The 16,890-nt window shown below is 41.1% G+C and overlaps 2 protein-coding genes across 3 annotated transcripts in view; both read left to right on the top strand.

Annotated features, from left to right (window-relative positions):
- cUnh17orf67 (chromosome Un C17orf67 homolog) overlaps window positions 1–16,890 on the top strand; it is a 335,966-nt gene that overhangs the window by 133,469 nt on the left and 185,607 nt on the right. The window lies entirely within an intron of this gene.
- Window positions 3,355–5,615, top strand: LOC311010680 (perforin-1-like). Of its 2 annotated transcripts, none has more exons than XM_084005268.1 (3): window positions 3,355–3,380; window positions 3,479–4,011; window positions 4,191–5,615. In XM_084005268.1, the coding sequence occupies exons 2-3, from the start codon at window positions 3,479–3,481 to the stop codon at window positions 5,377–5,379; spliced, it is 1,722 nt and encodes a 573-aa protein (XP_083861394.1). In that variant the 5' UTR covers window positions 3,355–3,380; the 3' UTR covers window positions 5,380–5,615. The 2 variants fall into 2 exon arrangements, with proteins under 2 accessions (XP_083861394.1, XP_083861393.1); XM_084005267.1 differs by having other exon boundaries at window positions 3,370–3,395.

The following is a 16,890-nucleotide window of genomic DNA, read 5'->3' as shown; positions in this document are numbered from 1 at the left end:
TGATGTGTGTTGTGGGGAGGAGGAGGTGCTGTGACCTATCATGATGTGCTGTTGTGTTAACCTTTGTTTTTCTGTGTTAGTTAGTTATGTGTAGTCCACTATGTGTATAGTTTATCTGGTATTGTAAATTTTGCTGTGTGTTTGAAAATATTTTTTTTTACAAAAAATCCTCCCAAATAAACCAAAAGTGTATTAAAAGACTTAATACAAACATTTACTTACTGTACTTCAAATAGTTCTTGTTATTCTTTGCATCATAGTGCGTACGTTTTTTTTATTTTTACCTGTTTAGTTGTTTTTATTTTTGTCATCTGATAGCAGTAAAGTAATAAGGATGGATTTATATGTAGCTATTTTAACTGGCAGTAGATCTGGTAATGTTGTTATAGCAACCTTCAAAAACAAGTTGAAAGACAGAATTGACAGATCTACTGCGCAATAAAATACAACCCATTTAAGATTAAAATCTGGAAGATTGACTAAAAAACGATTTGAAAAAAAAAATGATTGAAAAGGTTGTTGAGTGGTGCTTAAGAACAAAAATAAAAATGAAATAAAATTGAGCTTCCTCATTCCTGTAGAACATTTGACCACATGAGACAGTGGGAAACACTTCAGCAAAATAAGTTGTGTGTGTGACATTTTGGTTCATGTGGTGTAGCAGGGCTGCTTTGATCGAGCACTATACATTTTCACAGTAAAAGGAGGACTAGTGTCTTCTAATTGCTACAATACTGAGATCGATCTTACACAAATGAGGTTTGACAAAGTTTGCAAAACAAGATTTTGTGATCATTTCACAAATCAGCTAACATGCACTTCCTGAGATTGCTTTGTTGTGTTTTGAAGCAGGATGCATCTGCAAACTTGCAGCGCCGACAGAGAGCACATCCATCGTGTGACACAGGAAGTACGTTCATCTCTTGAGATGACTGTCACCGTTGCGTGAGACATTTATTCAACCAGAATGCATTTTCAGTGCAAATCATTAACCTCACTTTGATTTCTGGATGTTTAAATGTTCTCTGTGCAATAGTCATTGTTAATATAGCAGCAAAGCACAATTTCCCATGTAAATATATAGTGGAGGGAATGAAGTAGCTCTCCCTCTGTGTGTGTTATAATCCAAGCTTCTTTGTGTTTACTTGGCATAGCTACACGTGCATGTAACTGCATGTAAGAATGCACCACTGGCTAGCTCATGGCTGCTACACTGCACTACACTCAGCAGCTGATAATGCTGTTCCACCCGACGTCGTCGTGGAAACGTAGTGTTCAGGTAAACACGGGTTAAATCTGTCAGCTGTTGTTTGCACTGTTAGCGCTGGCCTAAGGTTGCTCTGGATTCTGAATGTTGCCCCTTTTTATTGTTTGACACTCAATCACAATGGATAGAATTAGGATGAACGGAAACTGACTGCCAAAATAAAAACAAATCTCATGAAATTGGTCTAAAAAAGTGCAAACATAAAACGATAGATATAAACATATCCACCATGCAATCATCACTGCTGTACCATAGGTCACATATGAACTGTAATGTAGACCACTCCTGTGCAATCAAGGTGATGAATGTCCAACATGGTTTCCTAACAGTAAATACAAGTATACATAGTTTGTAGTTAAAGAGTTAAAACTGTAAAAATTGTTCTGGACTTATCTAAATACCTGTTTGGCCTATCCAACATATGGTGCAACATTTCTTCTTACTTCCAGTTCCATAGAAGATAAAGCTTCTGTAAAAGTAAACTTCCTCATTCGATGAGCTAGACCACACGGGACACACTGAGAAATGTGTCAGATAAACACAACTGAATCAACACCAAATGTGTGACATTGTGGTTCACAGAGCAGGGCGCATCTGCCGCTTTGATGGAGTGCCTTTCACACAGCAAAAAGGAAAGAATGGTCTACACACATAACACAATTTGGATCTTTCTTTGATTATTTGTAGTCATAGTTTATTATTGCTCATTATTGAATATATCAATTTGGAGATTGTTTGTCGTGTTTCAATGTGAGCTGCATCTGCAAACTTACAGCACAAACAGATAGCACAATTTTACTGCGTGATGTTCTGTATTCATACTCACTATTCCATCAGCATGTTTAAGTGTTTTAACAGTATCATTCAGTATGATATTTGCCCCGATCACCAGGTATTTATTGTGTGTAAAAATCATTAATCTGCTTGGAATTCAGGAATCCAAGCATGTGATACTGGGAGACTTTGGGGCAAACCCAGAACATGCTGGAGTAATAATATACCTCATCTGGATTCAACACCATCAGGAGGAGGAGCATATCATGAGGGAAAAGGACATTTGGGCAGTATAGCCCAAATAACTGTTGCCACTGTGACTCCAATCAGTGGATGTTAATTCAGAATTACAAATTGTTGTCTTTTTAAAGGTGCAATGTGCAAGATGTAGCCAAAATTGAAAACATAAATAAATGAATTCTCATCATCAACTGAATGTTAAGAAGTAACAGTAGCCTACTGACGTTATGTCAAAGATTTGTATTGTGTTCAGATATCTTCTGAAACATGTGTGATTACTAGCTAGCCCCAGTTTGTCCTGTCTTGCAAAACCACTTGTTCCTCAAGAGGTGATAGTGAGTCACTGTACTGTCCAGTCTGTCCTCAGTCCAACATGAGTGGACGAAGAAGAAGAGCTGCCCGAGGAATACGTTGTGAAGGTACATGGTCCATGTAAGCGTATGCTAGAAACAAGAGCACGCCACATATTTTTTATTTCTCGCCAGCGGACTTCATGTTTGCAACTATGTCACATTAAACAGCAGCTTTTTTCTTCCATAACTGTAAAAAGCTATGTGTTGAAGTTGAAGTGATGTTTGTGAAGAGAACGTCCATTACATGTTACTGAGAAAAATAGTGAAAGAATACTTGAACAGGTGCTCTTTGGTGGACTATGTGTGAGTCGAATGACAGAGGATACTTGGACAGAAAAGATGGGGAATCTAATTGTATCAGTACATTGGGTTGGAACTAGAGCACCGCTGTCATTTTACTTGTTATATTTAACAGAATTCCGAGTACACACACACACACACACACACACTCACACACACACACACACACACACACACCAATTTTTGATATGGCAAAATGAACCAAGTCACATGGGAACAGAACACACAACACCACCCACAACACCACCAACCACCCACCCTACAAAAAAAATGACAAACCACAGATCCATCCGACACGCACACACCCACAAACAAATAGCTTGAATGCATATGATTAAATACAAAATGTGTGAATGACATAGGAAAAGACTCCACCTCCTCATCAATACTATAATAATGGTCAGATATCGTAAGCTACTGTACAGAGCTGGAGATCAACAGCACCAGTAAAACTTCTCATAGTTGAGTAATCTGTCACATTAAAATTTACATTTTGTGTCAATGAAATTCACCTTCTGTCATTTCTTTTATTTCTTCCATACAGATGGCAAGGCTGTGGCATCTCTTGCTCCTGAGCCTGGCATGGATTCCCCTATGTCTCTCAACCGTAAGCTTCGTTGGCACATCGCAGGACTGTGAAAAGGCTCCCTTTGTCCCTGGTTACAACCTGGGTGGAGAGGGCTTCGACATCGTCACAATGGAGCGGAAAGGTGCCTATGTCATCGACACAGAGACGTGGAATCTTGGCAATGACACTTGCCGACTATTCCCAAACAGCTACATGAACCAGGAGCGCCAGAAGGTCCCAGCTGCTGTGGTGGACTGGAGAACCCTCCCCAAGTGCAGTTTAACGGTGTCCAGCACACTTTATGATTCTGTCGAAACCCTTGTCAATGACTCCACCTCAGCTGTCTCCAATGATTGGAAAATTGGCCTTGAAATCCCTGTAGACCCGTCTGTCACTGTTGGCGTTAGCTTTGGAGGTTCCCACTCCAGAGATGCCAACTTTGGCATTCAAAAGTCAAAACAAGACCGCTATACCTTCTTTCGCCATTCTGTCTTCTGTCGCTTCTACCGGTGAGTTTGTGACAATATATTTGCTTTCTTGTCATTAACTATGAGTTTATTTGGTCAGTTCACTGAGAAATGCGTTGTATCCAAGTGTTCTGGATCATTTTCCTTAAAACAAACAACAGTAAATAAAATGGAACTGTGGTAGACTGTAACTAACACAATATACTCCCTGTGCTTCACAGCTACAGAATGGCATCAAAACCTCCAGTCAGCCGTGACTTTGAATCAGCCATGAAGTCCCTTCCTTCCTATTCACCCAAAACATCGTCATTATATCGCAGTCTGATCGACACATATGGTACACATTACATAACACAAGTGCGTCTGGGAGGGGAAATAAAGGCAATCACGTCCATCAAGACCTGCGGAGCAACCATGAAAGGACTTACGGCAACAGAAGTCAAGGATTGTCTGTCGGTTGAGGCCTCTGCTACCTTTGCAAGTTCTGCCAGCATTAAGGCCATGTACAAACACTGTCAGTCAGAGAAGAAGAAGTTGGACCACGGCCAAAGTTTCAGCAGCGAGTTTAATGAGCGTAACACAGAGGTCATTGGCGGAAACATTGACGGCACTGATATCCTCTTTGAAGGCCAATCAAACCCCTCTGTCTACAACAACTGGCTTAAGTCATTGAAGACCACACCTGATGTGGTCCGGTATAACCTAAAGCCCCTTCACACCATCCTGTCCCGTGGTCATCCTGCCAGGGCCGGACTGAAGCTAGAGGTAGAGCGGTACATCAAGATGAATGCAGTGTTGAAAAAATGCTCAGAAACCTGTCAGATTGGGCACAGATCCAACCCAAGGGATCCATGTGCTTGTGTTTGCAACAGTAATCAGAATATCAAGTCAAACTGCTGTCCTGCTGGGAAAGGTCTTGCAACTTTGAAGGTCTTCAGCCTCTATGCAGAAGGGTTGTATGGTGATGTGTGGACTCAGACAGATGGCTCAGTGGAGGTTAGTTATGGTGATCAGAATAAACGCACGATGATCATTAGCAATGATGACAATCCTAGATGGCCAGAGACATTTGAATTTGGATCCATTGTCATTAACATGAGGTACAAACTTAACTTCAATGTTTATGACGAGGATACATACTGGGATAGTGATCTGCTCGGGTCGTGTTACATGGATTTGCATAGAGGGAGTGGGAGAGAATCTTGCATGTTAAATCATGGTACGCTGTTCTTCTCCTACATAGTAGAGTGTGCACCGAGTCTTGGTGGTGACCAATGTCAAGAATACATACCCTCCCCCATGAGTCTGTCTCAGGCCGAGGTCTTCCACACCAGAAACGGAGTCCTTCTCGGAGATACGGGGGAAAAGGTACTGAATGAATCAGTCCGTGAAGTTGAGGTCAACTTGTGATGTGAGATGAGGTGATGAGAGGATAACAATTTGATTTTATGATAATCTTGCATGTAGTTAATCACAGCTTTCATACTCTTACTCTTTCTCTGTTTGATTTTTGTTTGGTAAAGTAATCACATATGTTAATCCTCAAATTTAGTCCAAAATGTGTCTGTGAAAAATGACATCCACCTTTTCTTCAGCTTCTTTCTTGTTAGTTAGAAAATCTGCCAATAAAGCATCAACAAAGAAAACATTTTTGTCCCTTCGATTTTGTTTGATATGTCAAAATGTTTTTGCCGTGTTACTTTGAAATGCATGCTCATAAATGCTCACCTATTTCAAACTTCTCAAATGAGCATGGTCAAGTTCACCACATATATGAACCATTAGAATAATTGAGTTAAATTATAACCAATCCCATGTACTAAAAAACAAGGATTGGAATTTATTACTTAAACTTAAACTTTATTAATATTACTTGTTTTAGGACGTTATTGTTTTTGCTTATCTCCAATAAAACTCTGTTACTTTGCAACTTACACATTCATACAAACACAATACAGATATAAGTGTAAAATTCTATCTTGAACTTTGAACAGGCTCACTGATTGCTAAAAACTAAAATCAGCTGCTGTGATAAAATGTTGCTGGTGTGGGAGGAACAGAAACCCCAAATAAAGGAAGAGAAAGTCATTTGAATGGGTAATGAGTAAGGGTGATACATTTTAACTAGAGCCTTATAAAGACACGGTCACGCCAGCGGAAGTTCACGATGCTTGATCGCCATCAGGAAGACTTAAGATAGTTCCAGGAAGTGATTCAATGTGTTATACAAAGGGACATATTTGATTTTTGGTAATTAGTAGGGAATAAATGCTTTCATTTACAATTTTTATATAGTACACTCCGACATGATGTAGTTGCATCAATGTGGTTTTGTTATTTTAAAGTTAGAATCTCTAATATTTGAGAATAAGACTGTGTCTCTGATGAATGGTGAAATCAGTCAAACTCTGTAGCCCTGTAACACCAAAACATCCACTGCTTCCATTAGAGATTTCAATTTTACCTTTTTGATGCCTCCATTTTTTCAATATGTTTTGGCATGTTGTGTGCCCTCCTGGAGCAAAACAGCTGCTTACACCAACTCCAACAGCTGTTTACTCCAAACGTAAGGTTTTGTCCAAAGACGAAAATACCTCCGGTTCTGAAAAGTGAAGCCAATTCAGACGTGCCTTAAACTTACATTCTCTCTTCTGGCCATCAGGGGGCGACTCGTCTGGTTGCAAAACAAAGATTGATTGCATGGAGGTCTCTGAGAAAATGACCATGCTTCCCACTTGATTTAATCATTTAGATTATGGTCTCAATCACTTGTCTTCGCAAGTCTTCTTCAATACAGCATGGTGTCTATTTTCTATATTATGGTTCCATTAAGAGTACAATAGATGATAAAGCAGGATATGCTTTAGGGCCTGACTTGTGATTGACAGGTCGCTACCACGGCGTTGCTACAGCAGTATCACTACCACGCCATTGCAATTAGCTACAAAGATGACTACCTGGAATTATGGAAGCTAACCTTTTTAAACAGCTTTACACCAGAAGCCAGATGTAACCAGATCTAATAAGGTTGCTGCTCGTGGTGCCGCTCTGCCACTTTTTTACAACAATTCAAGTTGGCGACAGCCAAAATCCAAGAAAAAGCTGAACTCGATACTTCAACACAGTGGGTGACGTCACAATGTCTATTTCCACTTCTTTTATATAGTCTATGTTTAACATTATTGGTAGAAACGACAATGAAACGAGGAATGCTTATGAATGTGAGATGGGGATACTAATGAAACCTGGCTCTGTTTACATCACATCACAACGATGTTTTAATCAAAACAGATTTAATTTAATCCAATTACGTGATCATCCTGAGTCATAGACATGACTTTACCACCAACGTGACCTTGGAGGCATAAACATGGTCACAGGTGTTTGAGGCTGCCTGTGGGCTGTTTGTGTTAAGGCAATATGTGTTGATTTGTTGAGCAAAATTTTGCTCACAGATGTGGTTGTGGGTGTGGATCTGCTCTACCTTCAAGGGAGAAGCAGCTGATAATGTGAAGAGCATCTTGTCTCCTTCATTTGACAACACTTGAAAATGTGTTTGAGTTACTTGGAAGGAAATGTGTGTTTGGATATCTGTGCGGGTGCCAAAAGCAAGCTGTAAATCTTTTATTGTCTGAATGTTTGTATGCATGCAATGCCTTTGTCTTGTTTACACGCATATACGTACGCCTGTGCTGTAGGAAGGATTCATAAAGATCAATGTGTGCATGTTTTCATGTTTGCATATCCAAGTATGTTCCCTGTGTATGTGTGTGTGTGTTTGTATTTACAAAAGCACAAAGAATCCTCTGAAGATCCTAACCAATCACTTTACCTCTGAGTATCGGCACACTTGCGCTCTGTGTTATAAATAGACGGTGGATACATCAATTCCCTCGTGTCACACAGCTCAAGTTCCGAAACTTCTGTTTTGAAAGAAGTGAGAAGACTCCACAAAGACTGACTATCGCTGATAAACAGAGCTTACTTGCCACCATGGCTGTAACGTGTGTATTTGTATTCATTTGTCAACTGCTTGATAAAGGTAAAGATGTGAACTGATCAGTTTCTGGTTAAGGCTCAGTTTCAAGAGCTTGCTTTTGGAAATGCAAAATTAATATGTTGATCTGAAAATATAATCATCAAAATGTATCTAACTCATAAACCTCCAGATTTGCTTTTTGTCCAAACAGAGTGCTCATGAAAAACAGCTGCTGTGAATATCTCACTTTGTGAAGTCTGTACGGAGCTAGTGCCCCTCTGTGGTATAAATATGAATTGCAACCTCTCAAAGGTCCCAGATTATTCTAGCAGAGATGGGAGGCAGCCTGCAGTACTGGATGAGCAGCAGTAGAGGGTGAACGTCTACATGTTATCGACACGTTATCAACATCAAGTGCAAAGAAACCCCATCTGTTTATACATTATACCATTAACCCCCTGTGTAATTAAATAGCACATACAGTAGCACTCATGTGTATTATTAACTGTGGTATTTTGTGTAATACATGCAGTAGTGGATGAAGTATTCAGCAGCACAGTGTCAGGAAGTAAGTACAGAAGTGTCACCTGCAGGAAAATGTAGAAAAGTACTCATAATGCAGAACCCTTTCAGAGTACAAATTAAAAAAAAATGAATATGTACTATTGCTGATTCATTAACACGTCCACTTAATTTTAACATTATAGCTCATATGCTTTGCGGGGTGAAATGTGACAAATCATATGTTTTTTGGAATGGAAATATAAAGTAGAAGTGCATCATAATTGGACTTAAATACAGTACTTCCTCAGTAGTTGTTTTCCACAACCAAATACAATGTTTTTTCTAAAAAGACTATGTTATAGGGAGAACAAATCAGATATAAGTTATATAGCACAAAGCTTTGCCGTCACTTGAGTATCTTGCAATATGAGGTTAGATGATTTTTAAATTACAGCTTCGGTACAATGAAGACTTATAAAACCTCAAGAGCTAGAGGAAAATAGGGAAACATTTCTGCGGCCAGACACACATATTCACATCATAGACTCATAGCTGTAACTTCTTCAACGGCGACATCTACTAAATGTTTTCTTAACTGATTTGAAAGTAATTACATTTATGAAAATTCAATGAAGACAAAGTCCTGGTGGCGTGGAACACAGATCAGGACCACCTGTGAAAACAGGTTGTGTCGAAGATCTTCAGCTGCGCTTACTTGCTCTCTTTAGCCTTTGGGAAACCTGGAACTTGGACGCAGAACCAGCACCTCATTTACTCCACACAGATACTGTATGAACACTGACAGGGTGTTGGTGGTCTCGTGAGGGGGAGGCGAGTGTTGTTGGTGTGAAATCTCACTTGCTCATATAATCACTTCTTACAATATATATTTTTACACATGAATATTAAATTGTTGTTTGACATCATTTATGATAGAGCACAGCACATCCAGGCCGCTCTAAACTCACTATTAACTGCAACTTCTCAACAGACATTGTTCATCCATCCATTGAAACTGAATGAAATGACCTAATGTATTATGATCCCTGTATTTTCCAGCTTTAGATGGGAAACAAAACGGGTCGGGAACTTTGAACAAGATGTCCACATTTCAGAGGCTATAATTCTAAGGGCGGTCTTTGTGTGCCAAATTAAAATATTTTTTTGGTCTTTTATTTTCACTCAATCTGACTTAATCCAGATGGATCAGTATCTTGGAAACCCAATGATGAAAACCGTGTCTCCTCAGGCAGCATAGAGGACCCATTTTATTCTGCTACTCTGTTAAACCAATCTAAACTCTGCCTCGGCCCATTTGTATCATTTGTATTATCTACATGGCACAAGGAACGAATGAATAAGTGTGCGTTTAGCTTAGTTGTATGAGCTAAAATGACTATTTCAGAAACTTGAAATATGATAATGATCCATCAAAGAACTCCAGCAAGTTTGATTATTTTTTTAGAAACACTGATGGTATTGTTACTTTGAAATGAGAAAAAATAAAGGAAAAGGTGAATTTTGGGAAATAGATTTATTTGCATTCTTGTGGGGAAACAGATTAGAAGATTGATACCACTCGTTATGGTAAATACTTGTCCAAAGTTAGAAATCCCCCTATCAGCACTTCTAAAGCTCACCCATTCAAATATATTACAGTAACCAGAATAACCATACTAACTGTAATATATAATTACTTTGTAATATACATAACCAATGTGTTAAAGTGACTATAAATATATGACGATGTCAACACTTTTATGACTGTTAGTGGTTGCCTTTTAATAATGCTGTGATAGAGTCGTACACTCCGAGGTGTCCTGAAACCCCCCCAAAACCCCCAAATGATCAGGGGAAAATGCAGAGTCCAGTTTAGATAGACACTGTAAACAGATGGATAGATCTTCATACTGTGATGCACATTGACGGTAGCAGAAGGAGCCACATCAAAGTACTGAGATCCACCCCCTTTATCCTCACTTTCCTCTCGCCTGCTATCAAACAATGACCCCTTTACCAGCACCCATTATTCAGTCTCAGCCGCTCATCCAAAACAGGTCACCGTAGTTCTTCAACTTGACAATCTCCTGCTGGCCTGGCTTATCCACACCCCATTCCTTTCTCCTTCCCTTGCTCCTAGAAGAAAAGAGACAGCGGCGAGGGGATTTGCCTCACGGTAGGTAGCTGTTTTATGTGAAGCATATGAGAAAAGAGAGAAGAAAGGAGAGAGGGTTTTTTTTTTTGTTGGTGAGTCTTCGTAAAGAGAGCCAGGAGCACACTTGAGGAGCAGTGGGTCTTAAGGCGGGCTGATTTGTTTGGAGAAGCCCTCTCCAACCAAAAGGAGGATTAGCTGCACACAGATTCCCATGGAACCGAGGCATGGTGGGAAGGGCTTTTAAATGGATGCATGTAGACGCACATGCGCAACGACATCGAATTAAAGATAAAGTAAAGAATCTCCATGTGTGATTCAGTCTGTTCTCTACATATCTCGAGAACCGTTTACCTGACCTACTTCACACCTAGCGGGTGTATTGATGGGGACCCGTTGGAGTGCTTTGTCAAATTTGTTGCAATTTGTACACGCGGCACGTTCAATATTAACAAAGTTTGAATAAACAGGCGAACAGCACTCTGTGCAGCAGCGGGGGAAGAGCTTCAAGGCGACTGAGTCCAGCATGTTGTCAGACAGCCGCTCATTTCCTGCTGTTCACTTTGGCTGCTGGATGCAGGTGCTAACACTGCTATAGCCTGCGAACGCTACATGAATGCTGAATAATGTTACAACCAAACTTTTCTTCACTTCCCTGGAGTCAACGAGCGTGATCGCCTAAGCAGGAACAGCACTGTCTGCTATGCCATTGCAACTCAAATTCAAACATTTTGATATGCCAATTTATAACACTTATAACATCCCCAACGTCTTCGTAACCCCAGTCTGTAACCAGTAACCTTACTCAGGTTGATATTGAGCATTGGTTTGTATTGCAGACTGTGTTCAACCTGCCTGTGAGGCCTGTTTGCCGTTTTAGAAACAGTCCTACAATAAATCCTCCTTTCATGAAGGTTAAGATGTTCCAATGGTGTGTGTCTCTGCTTCTGAATTCCATTGGTAGGTTTTTCTATTATTTTGTCCACTACATTTATATCAGTGAAGATAGGTTAAATAACAGAAACAACTGTATAATGCAACACAGGGCATTATGGGGAATGTCCCAACCTAAGCTGAATTGGCCAAAGTCTATCATGGGTCCCATCTAATATGTCACAGCTCTACATCTTCAGAACCTGTTAACATGGAGAGAATGAAGAAGACACCATGATGGTTCTTTGAGGTGTCGCTGCTGCCATCTGCTGGACTGTCCAAAAAATTATTTTTATTGTGAGTGAGAATAGTCCCATGTGAGAGCAATGTCTCATTGGGCAAACAACACATTTCTCATATTTTGATCACTTCACAAAAGCAAGGGAACAAAATCTTTGCTGAAATGTGCAATATGAGTAACGGTTTCTGAATATGTCAATACTATTTGCCTTGAGCCAAATTTGTATTCATTGTATATGAATTATGTTTTATCACATGTACAATGTGGTTAATTGATTTAGGTCAATTGACCCTTCGCTAAGCTCCGCCCCCTGCTGCTACATTAAGCTGACAGAGCTCCCATGGAGCCCACACTGTCACTACCTGAACTCCCTGAAGAAATATTATCACATTTTTGGAAAAACAATAAAACTATTTTAGAGAAAAGCACACAGTAGTCTACAATATGAGTCTGGAAATTGAGGTTGTGATTTTCATTTGATTGATTTTAAAGTCAGGTCACAGTGTAAAAATTAATCTCCACATCACTTGGAGACAGAAAACATTCAACATGTTTGAACATTGACATTGTTCCTGTAAAGTCAGGAAGGTGTTTACTCACTGTAAAAAGCAAAAGCAGCATGTATCAGTAGCTAACGTAGCATAGAAGCGCTAACAGTATTTGATGTACTAATGTACTCTGCTAATGTAAGTTCTAAAGGTTTTTACAAAGAAACACAAAATTTGAAAAAATCTCTTTCTAACCAAATCTGAAATGTTTGTGTGAGAATTGTTGGACTCTTGTCAGAGCTGGCCAGTGCTACGCTGTGATTGGCCAGTCTTTGTCCGAGGGGCGGGAGGTAACGGTTTTATGCAAGCGTGGACAACCGTCATATTCCCAAACAAGAGTATGTGACTGGGTTGCCTGCATGTCCAATGCTAGCGGATGATGATATCGCCATCGAAAACAGCTGCCGTGACTACTGCCCCTCCTCCTCCAGCCAGTTGCTGTTGCTGACCACGGCAACCTGGGAAATCTCTGTTCCCTTTCATCTCCCAGTACCACCCCAGTGGAGGATTGAACAACTGGTAGCAGTACTGTCAACACCTCCGTGTACATGCCACAGCTTAGCCTTGTGGCAAACATAGCGCAGATTAGCATGCCAGCAGTTCTCTTCCCAAACATCCCTGACAGCGTTAGCACATGCTAACTCAAGGGCGTACGTGAGAGACAGCTGTCAAGCGGAGGGAATTCGGAGTGCTTCGCTCAAGGTCGGTCCCACCATTCGAAGCAACGGTGCTCCGTCACAGCTCCCACGCTAGGTGTTAACTCGGTATCGCTAACAGTTTAGCTTGGATGTCTTGGCATGTTTGAAAGTTGGGCCTCAACCAGCGCTTTACTGCCACACAGCAGGGCTGAGGTCGTCACCTGTCACACCACAACAAGACGGCAACTGAGAGAGGCAAGTGTAATACACTACAGCGTAGTGCAGGGAAATCATCGTACTGATACATAAATAATAACTTCTGAGGAAATAACTGTATCTGAGGTCTTTGTTCGCAGGGCATGAAATTATTAACGCAGCTGGCAATATTCTAGATTTTGTAAATATTATCCAAAAGCTATAAAAAATAAATAAATCAATGAATCACCACACAAATTCTGAACCATAATTGTGACTAAAGCACCAAATGTGTACCACCTAAATGATGCAGCCATTCATATCTGGATTTGATCTCCTCTCTGCCTAATTTATTTCCTTCTAAATCTTCTTCCCCCCCTACTTCTTTGTTAGCTATCAATATGCAGGTGAGCACTGAATAAACTGAATCATAACCGAAGGTATTTAGTGGTCAAGTCATGTTTTGGAAAAGGTGAAATTTCTCACTCTGCATGCGATTGGAAGCACCTAGCTTGCGCAGTAAGTCGGGCCTGAATAGAGTGGGTTGGCTTTAGACAAATTCAACAGTTCATGCTGATTTTAATTACAGCCAGCAGGGCAGTGCATGCAACATTAATGTCACAACACACACAGGGCTACGTTTCAGACAAGTTGTCCTCTCTCTATTTTCCTCCTTTGTCACTCTTTCTAGTCCTCCCGCCCCTCCGTTGCCCCCTCCTTCACTTTAATCCAGTGGCGGAATTTCACTCGACAAGTGATCAAAGACCAGTCGCGCGATGCCAGGTGCGGCTGCAGCTTCAACTGTTGACAACCACCTAGCAATTTTCTCCCTTCCTTTTCTCTTCTCTGGAAAAAAGAGAGAGGAAACCTAAACAAAGCTGGGCGAACTGCTGTGTGTGTTTGAGTCTGTGAAAAACAGTTTATTTTCCCACCTCCATTATTTTAAAGCCTTTTTTTTTCTCAGAAGGGGAAGTCGGGATGTTTTTTCCCCTTCTTTTCTGACACTGATCTGTGTTACCTAGTCTCCCGTCCCCCCTCGGCGCACTGTGTGGTGGCCGGTTTGAGGAGTTCTGTGACAGTAAATTACAGCACTCTTGAGACAGACGACCAGCAGGAGTTGTGGAACAGAGAGAGGATGCACGGCAGGGATTAGGCTTTATTAAGACTCTGCCACCACGGATGGGCACAACAACACAGCGTGCGAGTGTATATGAGTGGATCAGTGAAGGATACAGCACAAAGTATCTTTCTCAACCTATAGGCGGTCCCCCACTGAAGTTAGATACACATCAACTCTAATAGGAATCTTATGTCTAAAACTGTCGCAGTGCTTGTTGAGAGAATGTCACCTCACTATACTTTTATATATATATATCTATACACCACATATTCTTCGGACGTCTTGATGTTGTGTTTAATGCACATGAAAGGATGCAGGCATCAATCAGGTTGAATGGCGGACAGTGACCAAGCTCCGTGATGTGACACAGTGGGGGTGAGAATGGGTGAAGGAAGTGTGATTAAGGACATGGTTGAGGCTCAGCTACTGGAAAACTTGGCCAAGAGGAAAGATCATGGTCATGGTGAAGAAGCAAGAAGAACAAAAACAGGACTTACTTTGCAATAATTTATTCAGAAACAATTCAAACAGTTTCTGGCTTCTCAAATGAGGCTATCCTTTTTCTCTGCTTTTATATCATTGTTAATGAGCCATAGGACTGACGAAACATTTGAAGACGTCACCTTGCGCTCGAGGAAAGTACGGAGTGCACTGTTCACTGTTACTTGAGTTCTGAGGAGCATCATACGCTGTCAGCAACACATAGAAAAATGAATATGGGGCAACTGTCACAGTCGGCAACAAAAGTAAAATTAGCTCACTTTGGACACTGTAGGTCAGTTAGCAACAGCAACATTTCAAATAACAGAAAAACAGTTCTCTGCATTAATCAGCTGTAAGTTTAGCACGACACATCCTCACATTGTCCTCAACCTCGCCTGTTACTGACAATTTAATGGACACCATCTATGCCGTTTGGCTCCGTAAAAACACAAATCTCAGGGTGAAAAGAAACACCACAAATTGTTTTCAAATGCTGTCTGACCCGTGAGTTCAGAGCAGTTAAAGGGGACATGTACCACAAATGAAAAGAAAGGTTAAGAAAGCTAGTTTAAAGCGAGGGAAGGCTATATACAAGGACTGCACAAGTTGTTGTCCTTTGGAGAAATCGCTTGTTTTCTCCCCCTTTGAAGAATTGGTTATGAGAGTAAATCTGACAGAAAATTACCTTACTAAAAGAATATAACTCCAACACGTTGAGCGACTGAAACAGTGATGATCACATTAAAGAAAATCAAGCAAAAATATTCAGCCAGTTCTTTTCAAGCTGATATGAAAATGGATTGTTGCGAAAAAAGGGGGCCAAAGAAGTCTTTTCTGGCTGTTAAATTGGATGTGCATATGACAAATTTCAAAGGCTGTCAAAATAAAATAAAAAAGGGAAGGGGGGGGGGGGGGGGGGGGGGAGAGAAGAAAGGGCTGGAAAAAATACATTTACATCATAAATGCACAGGTTCCCTTTTAATAGGCCCTCTTCAAAACTCTGTCAGGCTTTTAATGGTAGGAAAGTTCAAAGTGGCACTAGACTCCCACTGCTTCCAAAGATAGAAGTAGAACTGTGTGTGTGTGTGTGTGTGTGTGTGTGTGTGTGTGTGTGTGTGTGTGTGTGTGTGTGTGTGTGTGTGTGTGACCGCATCTGATTGTGGTCACACACACAGTAGCATGTGAACTAATGCCGTTCTCCTTCTGTCCCAGATCTTCACACCGATCCCCCTTTTGCTACCCGTGCTATTGTGTGTGTGTGTGTGTGTTTGTACATGTATCTGATTGAAGGGTGTATACGGAGAACTGAGAGCAGGCACTTCTTTGTCACTTTCATTGTTCCCCTTGTCTACCTTTGAGATCACTCTTCTCTCAAACCCCCCGTCTTCCTCTTTATGCACCCCGTACCGCTTTCTCCGCTTCCATCCACTTTTCCTTTCTTTGCGTGATTTCTCCGCTCCCGCTTCCCTTCCACTCCTCTCTCCCTCCCTTCCTCCCGGTTTGTCCTGGACTCTTGGCGAGGGATTGCTCGAAATGGTGTCTTGGGGAACGTTGCAAACATTCTGAAGGGGCTCCGGATCCACGTTACCAGCCAGCACCAGCCAACCAGTCGTGCCCCACGGTAATATCCCTGCATCAAAGCCACAAATCTACCCCCTTTTTCTTTTGCCTCCCTTTTCCTTTATCTGTCTCTTTTTCCACGGTGGCACTTCCAGCGGCTCCGAATGTTTAAACTTCATGTATCAGCCTCATTACGGAGCCTCAAAGCCTTCCATCGATTCTAAAGGCGCTCATTTGAATTTTTAATCACACGTATGTACGAGTGCTGTGCTCAGCAACTATCCGACGCTAGCGTGCACACACACACACACACATATGCACACACACACGCACTCTCATCTCCGCTCCTTCAGCTCTTTCAAAGTGCTCTGCCTCTGAAGTTTGCGAGTTCAAACTTCCACTTAGAAAAAGTCTCAGCTAATATTGCTCAGATGACTTTGAATTTGGAGTGATAAATGCGGGCACACGGTTCAGACCCCATTGTGAGCACAGTGGCATCGCTTGTGGGTGACTTTACAGGTTAAACTTAGCATTTGACTGCCTAGCCGAGGTGCTACTTTAGCGCCAC

The sequence above is a fragment of the Eutrigla gurnardus genome (assembly GCF_963514095.1).
Source record: "Eutrigla gurnardus genome assembly, chromosome: 3".
In the NCBI taxonomy this organism is placed as follows: Eukaryota; Metazoa; Chordata; class Actinopteri; order Perciformes; family Triglidae; genus Eutrigla; species Eutrigla gurnardus.
The sequence above is the reverse complement of the archived record's forward strand: the minus strand, read 5'-3'. Positions and strand labels throughout refer to the sequence as shown.